Raw genomic sequence first — 12,542 nt, forward strand, 5'->3', positions numbered from 1 at the left:
CTTCAGAGAAATTGAGAGGTTTTATTTATTGCTAGGAACATGGTAATACTTATCCTCAAAGGTGACTTCTCCAGAGCTTTATGAACTGGTCCTTATTGAATGCCAAAGTTTTTTTAAAATTTTATTATTAGTTTCAAGACTACAAGTATCTTGGTTAGACATATAGTTTTTGAAACGATCCCCCTGACTGCCATTTATCTCCTTTGGCTCCACAACCAGCCATTACATTAGTGCTGTGTGCATCCCCTGCGGTGTGCTCCCCATTCCCATCGCCATCTCTCAACCACTAATTTGTACTTTAACCCTTCGCCCCCACCCAATCCTGCTCCCATCACCAGATTGTCCTCTATATTTGTGAGTCTATTTTTGATTAGTTTGTTTTCCTTAGATTGTGCATATAAGTGAAATCACATGGGATTTATCTTTTTCTGTCTGACTTAATTTCACTCAGCATAATAACCTCTAAGTCAAGATTCTTTTAAACCATTTAAAAACTTAGAGAATCAGAAAAGGTTACTTTTCTTTTTTGGATTTGTTAGTTTTACAAGCTTTTCTTTTTAAAAGCACATAAAATGAAACACTATTTTTCTTTACAAAGTGCTTTAATAACTAATTCATCTGCCCAGTAATCTTGGGGAACGACTAACAGATTTTTCCCCATTTTATAAGTGAGTGTTGAAGCTAAGGGGCTCAGGCGGTTTATCCAGTGGCTCAAAAATGTATTTTATGCGCAAAGACAATGAGACAATATGTGTTGCTTTCAGGCCAGACATACCTTCTTACTTTGTATCATATCTTAAATGCCTTTCATGTGAATCCTATATCATAAAAAATTGGTAAGTGGTATCTTAAACAGTACGATAATACAATAAAGGCTTTTATTTTCTTGCAGCTGATTGATGGATGTTTAGGTTTTTGATTCGGATAGCTTTTGTGTATGTGCTTTTGCTTAGAAGTTATTTATTTCACATTAAAGCAAATCCTACCAAAGCACTCTCCAGACCACTTTGGATTTTCTTTTTTCTTTTTTTTTTTTTTTTTTAGTGTAATCAATGCAAGTCTGCAGGTGAATTGAATCTTTGATGGATGAGGCGCAAGGAGTAAATAAAATTACAGTGTCATTGAATCAGTATTTAATCTCAGCATAAACAATTATACCCCAGTATTTAGTCCACAATATTTTTCATGTTCTTGCTTGAAATTATTTTTTCTGGGAGATAGTTCTGTTGCATGTTAAAGGTATTCACAGTTTATCATAACATTTCCTAATATTGCTAGTTTTACTTTATGAAAATTCCTTTGGTAGTAAAATCAGATACATTTCATATGTTAGCTGCATGTACAGCAGTTCTGATTCTGGGTATCCACTGCTGTCATCATACATAATTCCATGCCATGGTTTCATAAAAATCCTTGTTCTGGTTAAACACTGCCCTGAAATCACTGCTTGATACAAGTCTTCGATCAGGTATGTGGATAAATATTACCATTTCCTTATCATTCATCACCCCTTAAAATCATTTTGAAATTCCTTTTCCTCTTTTTCCTGGGTTTTCCGTTCACTTTAAAATGTGAACTGAAAATCACCATAATAATACCCTGCCATTGCCTGGTATCAGCATCAAGCCCTAGACGACTCCCAAAGTTCTCACTTTGAACATTCTAGTCTGTGCTCTTTTATCTCACCTACATATAGCTGAGAATAATAATTATTTTTATTGTATTCAAATATTTTTCAGACCACAGAAGGTGCTACAATCATCACCCCACATAGCACCATACATTTGTGTTTTGTCCTGAACTCAAACTGGAGCCGATCTAATATCCAAAAATGTTCCTCAGCCAAGTTCAGTTTGGATGACAGGTCTCACTGCAGGACCCTGGAGCTCAGAGGTGTCGCTGAGCAGAGGTGTAGGTAGTTTCTACACACCCAGGTCCTGTGTTCAGGAAGGAATACCAGCTCTGTGAGGAATTTTTTTTTTTCTTTATATCCCTGGAAATAAGGGTTTTTGGCAAAGGTCAGAGCTGGGGACCAAACTCACTGTTTCTCTTCTTCAGTTCTCTTTTGTCTACGGGAGCTTTATGGTTTGGCTGTGAAGTAGAAAGGTAAGACAGGGCAGGTAGCTAAGGATGGGGTGAGCAGAGGGATTTTGCTTAATGGATTTGCTCATTTTGCTGAGAGGGAGAGGTTGAAGGATGAGAGGAGGATTAATGGAACAAGATAGCTAAGAGTTTGGGGAGGTGTGAGAGTCAGAGCATACACTATTCCACAAATAGTTACTGAGAAGCTACTGCGCGATCTGGGAATAAAGTGATGAGCAAAACCAGATGAGGCCCCTACCCTCATGGCCATCGCAGAAATTTCAGCAGATTAACAGTGCCTATATCACTTCTGTCTCGTACCTGGAATATAGTATTTACCAATGCCATTTTTTAAACCTGTGCTAATGAACAATTTAGAAAACAATCTGATGGCTAAATATGTCATGTGACAGTGAAGACACTCATCATGACTTTCTAATTTTTGTATGTCAATTTTTAAAGAGAAGTTTTAAAACAATGAAAATGTTTTCTCTGAAAGTTTAAAAATACAAAATATCCAATGATCACCTTCATGGTACTACAACTAAATAGAGAAAACAGTATGTTTTTTTAAAAAAAAAACAGAAGTTTGCAAAGAAAAGACCATGGATCCCCCAATACAAGTTTTTCCTATTACCCTATTTAGAGTTTTTCTACTCATTAGGCATCTGAAGCTGAAAAACAAGCTAAATGTTTTCTATTGAAATTTATCATATTAAATTCATTTATCATATTTAATTTTTTATTAAATTCATTAAATTAAATTCATATCTGGTAAGAATTATACCACATTTTCAAGAGATAAATAGTTGATATATAGAATTCATACTTTAAAAATGCCATGATACAAAAGAAATGTTTTAATAATTTTTATAACAATATTTTATAGAAAAAATTAGAACATAATAGTTTTCATATCCATAGAATCTCAAAAAAAATTAGTCCAAAGGAGAACAGAATTACATTATTCATTATCACTGTACCCAGCCACTCTGACCCCAATAAAATGGAGAGTAAAGTAAAGAAAGAAGGCGGATGACAGCAAAAGTTCAGGCAGGAAGAGAGGAAAAACAGATACTAGGATAGCTATGAAATCTTGTTTGGTTTTACAAAATACATCAGCCACAAATGCAAAGGCCATGTTATTTTTATGAAAGCCTGACTTTTGGATAGGAGTTGATAAAGGTTGCTATATTTAGGGACTTATTTTTTTTAAAAAAAAACTTCCAACAATGTTGTTTTTCTTAAATGATAATAATAAAACCGCAGGTAGAGTACAAATCCAATATCTGCTCCTAAAACCATTCTTATTACAGAGTAACCCAGATCCCAGATGACAGTAAGAGGTATGTTTCAATCCATAGTTGTTCTGAAAGTTTATTTATAAAGTAAATGTTCATTTAAAAAGGGGGGGGGTTAACTTATATGTAAAAGAAGAAAATGAAAATACCACATTTATGAAGAAAAACTAGTAGGGCAACAGAAGTTATTTAATAGATGCTTTGTAGCGTGTGTGTGTGTGTGTGTGTGTGTGTGTGTGTGTGTGTGTGTGTGTGTTGTTTGTTTCCACTAATAGACTAGAACAGGGATCAGCAAACTTTCTGTAAAGGGCTAGATGGTAAATCGTTTGGGCTTTGCGAACTGTTACAGTCTCTGTCACAGCTACTGAACCCTGACTTCTTAGTGAGAAACCTGAATTAAGGCAGGTGGCCTGTTGAACATCATGTCCTTGTGGAAAGGGCCTCAGGAGACAAACTCTGGAGAGGTGGACATGCCAAGGGAGTCATATCTCCAAAGGCTGGAGGCCTGGAGCGTGCATTTTCCCTGTTGGGAGGATCCAGGGAAGGTGGTCCCCAGGGTGAGTCAGGTGTCATGGAGGGACTGTGCATTCTGGGGCCATGGCTGGGGCAGAGCGCCACCTGATGTCCTCACAACCTCACTGCTTACAGACCGACGCCAGGATCATGCAGAAAGAAGCCTGAGCCTGCAAGAGACCTTTCCTCCTGCAGACTCCTCCAGTGCCCTTCACGGAGAGCCTAACATGCTTACCACGATCGAGAAATGCCTAAAGGAATTCAGCCTACTGTCTCAGAGCAGGTACTGAACCTGAATGTGGAGCTCAGAGGCAAAAAATTCATAGCTGGCATATGTGACCACAAAGAAAATTCAGTCTTCTTTACTTCCACAGTCGCAACCTAGGTATATAATTATTTCCACGAATTCCTTTGACAAAAACAAATGGAATATTTCTCAAACTCCTTCTTGGCAGGCAGTCAGGCACTCTTATGTGTACTAGCTAATGATAAAACCTTTTTTTGCTCATTTTTCTTAAATCACAAGAGAATTCCATTTGACTGGCAGACTTCATGTTAGAGGTTTGTGAAATAGAACAAAGCTAAGAACTAGGAATAAGCATAAATCGCTCCAAAAAAATCTGACAGCGTCCATGGTACTCACTAAAATATTCCATCTGCTTTTCTACAATTTCTGGCCTTCTCTGCAGTTTAATTAAGCATGGGGTAGTTCCTGTCAAGGGGCCAAAGCGAAGAAGAGTGGGTGCGAGCACCCTGTGCTCCTACCAGCTGCCACCAGAAGACACAGGAAGTGGTTTTGTATGGCTGGTGAATGGTGTTTATATGAAAAAAAAAAATGGCAGAAGAACAGATTGGACCTATAAATTTTACAGACTTCATTTAAGACCAACCCTTGTGAAAGCTTCAGGAACATAGGGATCCGATCTGTCCTGCTTGCTCTTGCTAAAACACCCAGTGAATCAAGGGTTTGGGGAGGAGGTAACCTAGGTCATGCCATGAAAGGTCCAATGACCTGCCCACATGGCAGTAGGTGCCTGCTCACACTGTATTGAGATCTGCCCCTCCGGGTCCCCCCTTTACATGTTTCCACCCTGCTCTATGCCCCAGCAGGCTGAATTGTAGAGACTGCATCCATGGGCTTTCTTGTCTTTCTTTTGTCTTGTATTTGGGTTGGGAAATGAGAAGCAGGATATTGGAGGGAGAAAAAGGAGGTCATGATAAATATTCCCTTGGCCCTCCCTGCGTGGCTGCCTTGGGTTAGCTTTCCCTGACTCTTCTTTTCATAAGGTCCCCTCCACAGAGTCTCCTGCCACGTCTGGTGACCACGGCTCCCTTTTTCTCCATCAATCCCAGAGATGCTAGTGGAAGCCTGCTGTCATTAGCCCCTTCCCTGTGGCTTCCCTGCATGCTACTCACATCATTGTAAATAATCCCGCTATTACAAATAATCACATTCCTCAAATCACATTTGAATACATCATCTGCTTCCTGGCAGGGTTCTGGCAGATCTAGCACCTGCTTCACTGAATAAATATAGGATTTACTGAATAAATAAATATGAAAAAGAAGTCATAGAATATAGAGAACATAGGAGTTAATACCATGAAACTCTCAGAATAGTGTTCGGCACATGATAAGTATAATGTGTTTTTAGAATTACACTTGCATTTCAGAATGAGACCTGTGGCTGTGAGGTAGGGGATGGATTGACTCAAGGGCAAAAACTCCAAGGTGGGAAGATGCATTAGGAGACCAGTACAGGCAAAGGATGAAGAGTTGACTTAGACCAGCACCGCACATGGAGGGGAGGAGTTGAAAGATCTCTTGCAGAGACAGAAAGCACAAGACTGGACCATCAATTAAATATAGGGGATGAGGCAGGAAGAGAAACAAGAATTTTGAGTCTTTAACTTAGGGCTTTGGTTGCATCGTAGTGTCATTAATCAGGGAATAAAGGGTGTGAAGCTGGTTTAAGGGCGTTAACACTAAGGAGGAAGAAAAAGACTAACTGCAGTTAACATTTACAGGACATTCACTGTGTGCCAGGCATTCTGTGAAGTCTTTACATGTATTAACTTATTTAATCCTTACAACAACCCAGTGAGGTAGCCATCATTTTCTTTATTTCATAGACGTGTCAGTTGAGACACAGAATGATTAGATAACGTGCCCAGGTTTATACAACGAAAGGAGCAGAAATTCAAGCCTAGGCAGTATAATGGAAGGAGGGGTATAGAATGAAGAGATGGGTCCAGTTTGAAACAAGCTGAGGGTGAGGCAGGCAGGGGATATATCTCATAAACACTGAATGAGGGGCAAAAATACCAAAGGGAAAGAGAAGAGTGAAGCAGGAAGTGTAATAATCACAACAATAGTAGTCATTTATTGAACTCTTACCATACACTAGTCACTACCTGCTGCATAATAAGGGATTAGTATTACCCTACTTTTACGAATGAGAAAACCAAGGCTTAGCAAGCATATGAATAAATAACTAGATTTTTATTGGGTTGAATGTTTTTTTCTGACATGAGTTAAAATCAGAATAACTTTTGGGTTCTGTTTGGCTGGGCAAATAGGAAGCTGGATATTGGAAGAAGAGAGGAAAGTGGAGGCATAGTATCTACTTAATATATATATATATTTAAATATATAAAAATTATATGTAAGTATATGTAAATATAATATGATTTAAATTTAAAACATAACTTATTATTAGAAATACATGGATTATCATGTTAAAGAAAGTAGAATATTCTTACCCTGTATAAACACACACACAAAAGATAAAGATAAAAAGTTCCTTGATGAACATGAAAACAAAGGGGTATTGTTAGAGGATTTGGATGTTTAAACATAAACGTGGGACCGAAATACCCAAACAGTAGCTCCCTCTTGCATGGTATTTGCACTGTCAACATTTGCTTTGAGATGTCTGTCTACTTCCATGGCTCAGCAAGCCCTCTTCGCGGTGTCATATTTTTTCTTCAACTACTGGGAAAGGGGAAAGCAGCCCATGAGAACCCACAGCTGGAATATAAACAATTTCACAGAACACTAACACCAGACAAGGCTGTACTGTGGCCATAAAAAACCAAAACAGAAACAAGACTACTCTGTAATCATGTCTGACACAAAAACGTGAGAGTCGTCCAAACCACAAAAATGACCCAACAGCCCCCTGTGGGGGCCAGTATTCATTAGCACATTCACCAATTTCAGCTTTAGGCTTCCCCCATTCTTTGTACCTTATTAATTAAATGTATTAAGCTACCCAAATCATACACGTACCTCTATTCCCAGCAGCGTGCAATTCTGGACAAAGCTCCAAAGTCAGTGAACACAAACCTATAATCTGTAATAAATCCTTTCCAACACCCTCTTAGTGAGACACACCACATCTCCCCACAGTATGTATTTTCTCTTGCTGCAAAGAGCAATAAACCCAACTTGTCCAATGATAGGTATGTTCATGGTGGTCTTTGGCCAGAGGGCATAGACCAAAATACAGATTCAGCTAAAGCACTCATTGTTTGGACCAGGACTCTCAACTCAGTAATAGTGTTAATACTTAAAACCCCTTTGCAATTTCCTCTATATGAGGTGCCACCTGCTCAGGGCTGGGAGGCAGATTCGTGCTGAACTGAGTTCCTGTATTTTGTTAAAACACTTCAGTGTTGAATTTATCATGTTTACCTAGGAATAAAATCTCTTGGAATTTTTTTGTCTGATTAGATTAGTATTCTTCGGTGAAATTCTTTTTAGTCTTATATTCTCTGTTTTCATTGTTAGCTTGCTTCATATTTATTATTGTCTCTAAGAGGCCAAGTCTGTTGGAAGAGAATGGACGTAGGCCTGAAAAGTCTATTTCTGAGCTGACTGACCTCTGAGGGCAGAGGAGTTCAGAAGCTGTTCCCTGACTAATGACCTTAAGACAACTGTTTCAGGTTGCCATTTCTAAATCGAATAGACTTCTTCCTCACTCTTTGTGTCCCTGAAAACTGGTTTGTTTCGTTTCATCTGTCTGGATTCATGATTGGTGATGACTGGCCATTGGCCAAGTTCTGGAGATCAGAATTTACACATCTTTACACACTACCGTATTTCTCCTAGTCATCACAATCTAAAACTGCACCTCTTCCAGGCCAAGCGCCTGCTTCCTTCATGTCGTCTCATTATAAAAGTAATTTGTACACCTAACAGGCACAATTTCATCAGGGATATTTGGAATTGCAGAGGCCATTTAGGTTTTTGACATGAACAAGATAATTCACTTGAAAAGTACTTTAAAATGGAAAGCAAATAAGCTTTTATGAGTAAATTGCTTGTCCGGTTTTTCCAAAAGATAATTTTGTCCAATGTAGGGCTTATCCTTCATTCGTTTTCATAATTTGGAGTTAAGCAGTGCAGGCTTTTTAATTGCATGGCTTGATAAAATTATCAGGGACCCAAGTTACTATTCAAATGTGCTGGTATTCTCTTTTATGTATGTATGTTAAAATCTGTTTTTCAACACCTAACCCTTTCTTCTTTTTGTGAAAAAACAAAATAAAGCTTTACAGTGGTAATTTCATATCTGCCTGAAACCAGCTGGCTTCCTTTCATTATCTTTTTTTTTTTTCTATTCCTCTTACTCTCCATTCCCCTCTCTTGGGAAACTAAACATCTGATTTATAAAATTTGGTTTGTTGAGGTAAAACTTTTAATGCTTTAAGCATTCTAAAATACCTGTATTGCTTTTATGAATTAATAAGTTTACTAGTTTCTATAACTTCTTTAAAATTAAACTTATTTATGTAAAGAGCTGTGTTCAATTAAATGGAATGATAATAAAGGATATATATATTAAAATGTTCTCAGCTTTTTTTTTAAGTTTCTGTTGTCACCATATATACTTTGAATTCTGTATGTGCAATGTAAAAATGCAAAGAATAAAAATAAATACCCATTCCAGGGCCATTATTAAAATAATTTGCCATGTGAGAAGATGTAATAACCTTTCAAAAATGTTTGTAGTTATATGTTAAAGTATAAGCAAATTAGGGGGTGTCAAGGAATGCAGCAATCCAAACTGTGAAAAATCTCTATCCCTTTACACTCTGTACGGGTGTACTTAACAAACCATTAATTCCAAACTAGATTGTCTTGGAGGAAAATGCAAATTAAAAGTTCACAAGCGATAACCATTTATTATTCCGTTTTCTGTTGTAGAGTTCTGGATATTCTGTAATTAACAAAACAGCCACTTAACTTGTTTTTATACTTTACCAGGAAAGTCACAGGATTGTTAGAATGCCATGTTTACCTATTTCAATAGGTCCCATAACTACTGCTACTCACTCTAAATCCAGTTTCGCATTGAAATTAGAGTAGTTACTATTCGCTGAGCACATTTCTGTAAGAGAAACTTAGTGCCCTTGTTCACATGATCTCACTGATTTCTCCCCAAAACCCCTGAGGCAAACTCTATTATTATGCCTACGAAATAGACGAAACTGAGGTTGAAAGAGAATTGAATAATACTTCCAAAATCACCAAACTAGTAAGGAACAGAGTGGATTTAAACCTGTTTCATGCCAGAGAGCTTGAGCTCTTAAATGCCGTGGGTACAAGACTTTTCAACCACTGAAGGGGGATTTGTGAAGTCTGCATATAGTTAACCAGTCATCACCAATTATAGGGCCAGATTAAACCTTTTCAGTCCAGGTAGACAAAACTAAGCAAGCCAGTTCTCAGAGACACAAAGGCAAGACTCGCCCTGCAGGAAAAACAAAGAACAAATAAATCTCACCCAAGTGACACCTTGCCACACTGAATGGCTTATCTCTGGAGGAAAAAGTATGTGTGTCATAACTACAACTATGGATTATAGTTAATTAAAAATCAGAATTCAGTTCTCACCAGTTTTTGTCCTAAGTCTTCTTTCATATGGCCTTGTACTTGAAGAAACACTAGCCTTTTAAATGAATAATACACTGGCAAGAACCATTTGTCAAGGATCATAGGCTTAATTGATTTTACAGAAGGTGTGCATTTTTCACTGTCAATAAATTATTCAGGTTAAAAAAAAAAACAACCCTCAGAAACAGAAATGGTGAGGGACTAATTAAACCTTGAGGCAGGGGTATGTATTTGAGGGGAACCTAAGAACCTTGGGGCAGTGGCAGAGGAGCTAGAGTGGTAATGGGGATAATCACTGCACTTTGTATCTTCCCTTTCTTATTTTTCAGGTAACAGTGTTAGATAGACTCCTATGAATATCAGAAAGAAAAGAAAAATGTTTTTGTTTTTTTTTTTATAAATGTCTTGATGGCCCTCATTCTTATTTCTTCACCATTTTAGTAACATGCCTCAAATCTCTTAGGGAATTAAGACTTGAATGTCAAAACCGGCACTTGATATGTAATATTATATATATATATATATATATATTTTTTTTTTTTTTTTTTCTTTTGGCTACACTGCCCACCATGTCCCCAGACACTGAGAACTATCCTAACAACCGGGCATTAAAAACAACAACAAAATCATATTAGTTATGGTTACCTATACCTTAACCTATAAGGGTAAGCTCATATCCTGGAGGAAATGGTACTTTCAATTTATTGAGTGCCTAATATATGTAGTACATGAACAATCTCAGTATTCAACAGGGGTATTATAACTAACATGAGGAAGCCTGGATGTGAGGAGAAGAGTGGATTCTTGATCTGAAATGTGTTTTTTCCTGCACCTAAAGCATTTGTCCTTACCTTTTCTATTATCTCACATATTTTCTAAAGCACTGCTGTGCCATTAAGCAATGCAACCCCTATAGGCATTGTTGGAATGAGGTCATTACTTCGGGCCAGTGGAAAAACATAATGGACTTCCAGCAGGCTATTTGTTGTTATAAAGCAAAATTAAACCGATTACACTTCCCAAGGGGTATAATATCATGGTGACAAGACCATTATGAAGCCAGGAACTTGAGAAAATCATGTAAAAGCTTATAATCATATGTTAACTCATGACTAAAAACGCTGCACTGTTATGCAATGTGAGTGTCAGGGGAACAAGTTTCCAACCTCATGACTCATGCTTCTGTATTACACATATTACTGGGTGTTTCCTTCATTTCAAAGAAATGTGAACATTTTAAAGGAATGTGTATAAAAATATCTGATATTCAAAACATGAGAACACAACAGCTATTAGGCTAAAAATCTAAGATGACACAGCGCCACTTTTTGAAGATGGAAAGTTACTTCACCTTTTGAAAAGTATGGCCAGAGAGACAACTTCCTGCTGGAGACCAGCTCGGTCCCACTGTCTCTTCCCTAGTACTGACTGGTTCCTGAACCGCCCAGACAGGGAAGGAGAGCTGTCCCGGGAAGAGGCCGTAAAAATAATTCCTCCCGCATTCGCACCTATTTTGCCTCTCCTTTGACTTAAGGCAAGCATGCCAGTGGGATCCTCCTGATCTCTCTCACCCGCTCGTAAGTCCTCGAGGGTGACCTGCGGACCAACGCAGACCAGAAAGTAGCTCAAACCGACCCACCAGTACCTGCTCTAGAGGTCTCCGGCAAGCCTCTGCGACTACACAGCTCTCTCGACCACACGATTTTCACTGACTTTATTGGCCCCCGACCCCGGCGGGCGCCTCACAGCCCACCTCCCCACTAGATCGCGCCGGGCCTCCAAGACATCCAACGTATTCAAAGACACTGCAGAGCGGCTATTAAGAGACTCTTCTCGGGAAGCGACGGGGTCACTTGCTCTTCGCCTTCTGACTCTCCGTCTTTTTGGGCAGCAACACAGCCTGGATATTGGGCAGGACGCCGCCCTGCGCGATGGTCACTTTCCCCAGCAGCTTGTTTAGCTCCTCGTCGTTGCGGATGGCGAGCTGCAGGTGGCGAGGGATTATCCTGGTCTTCTTGTTGTCACGCGCGGCGTTCCCAGCCAACTCCAGGATCTCCGCGGTCAGGTACTCCAGCACCGCCGCCAGGTACACCGGCGCCCCAGCTCCTACTCGCTCCGCGTAGTTACCTTTGCGCAGCAGTCTGTGCACTCGGCCCACCGGGAACTGCAGGCCTGCGCGGGAGGACCGGGACTTGGCCTTTGCCCGCACTTTGCCGCCCTGCTTTCCGCGACCAGACATCTTCACCTCTGGCCTAAAACTGTAGCGAGTGAGAAATAGTCAGCAGTCCGGGTGTAGGAACGCAATGCACCACGCCGGAACTGCCTCTTCCAACACTTTGCTGCCACTAGGTAGCGCCTTCCTATTGGACGCCGCAAAATCCTCGGCTCCGGTAACTAATGATTGGCAAGCTCCACTCCCAATTAGTGCCCTGATAGAAGGACCGCCTTCTCCAGCTTTCTCCAATTAAAAGAGCAAACTTATGGTTCATTTACATATCTGCCGATGTGACTCTTTTACGTTCGGGGGCGCTTTTGAGTTTATTGGACCCTGAGGTTTCAACGTCCACGCTCGCTCCCAGGAAAATAAAGTCTTAAGAATGAAGGGAATCGTGGTCAGAAACAGATCTGGAAAAGCTGCTTCGTTTCAACAAGTTCAAAAAGTTAAAGGAAGAAATGTCCCTTGAGGTCACTCACGGTGTGCTCGACGGCGCTGTGTCCTCTAGGCGGATTTTCTTACGGAAAAAA

The 12,542-nt window shown here is 39.5% G+C and overlaps 1 protein-coding gene across 1 annotated transcript; it reads right to left on the reverse strand.

Moving 5' to 3' along the window:
• Nucleotides 1-11,487: 11,487 nt before the first annotated feature.
• On the reverse strand, nt 11,488-12,146 carry LOC107508612 (histone H2A.J). Its single transcript, XM_016140543.2, has one exon. The coding sequence runs from the start codon at nt 12,034-12,036 to the stop codon at nt 11,647-11,649; it is 390 nt and encodes a 129-aa protein (XP_015996029.1). The 5' UTR covers nt 12,037-12,146; the 3' UTR covers nt 11,488-11,646.
• Between the last annotated feature and the right edge of the window lie 396 nt (nt 12,147-12,542).

The sequence above is a fragment of the Rousettus aegyptiacus genome, unplaced genomic scaffold (genome assembly GCF_014176215.1).
Source record: "Rousettus aegyptiacus isolate mRouAeg1 unplaced genomic scaffold, mRouAeg1.p scaffold_m13_p_2, whole genome shotgun sequence".
Taxonomy (NCBI): Eukaryota; Metazoa; Chordata; class Mammalia; order Chiroptera; family Pteropodidae; genus Rousettus; species Rousettus aegyptiacus.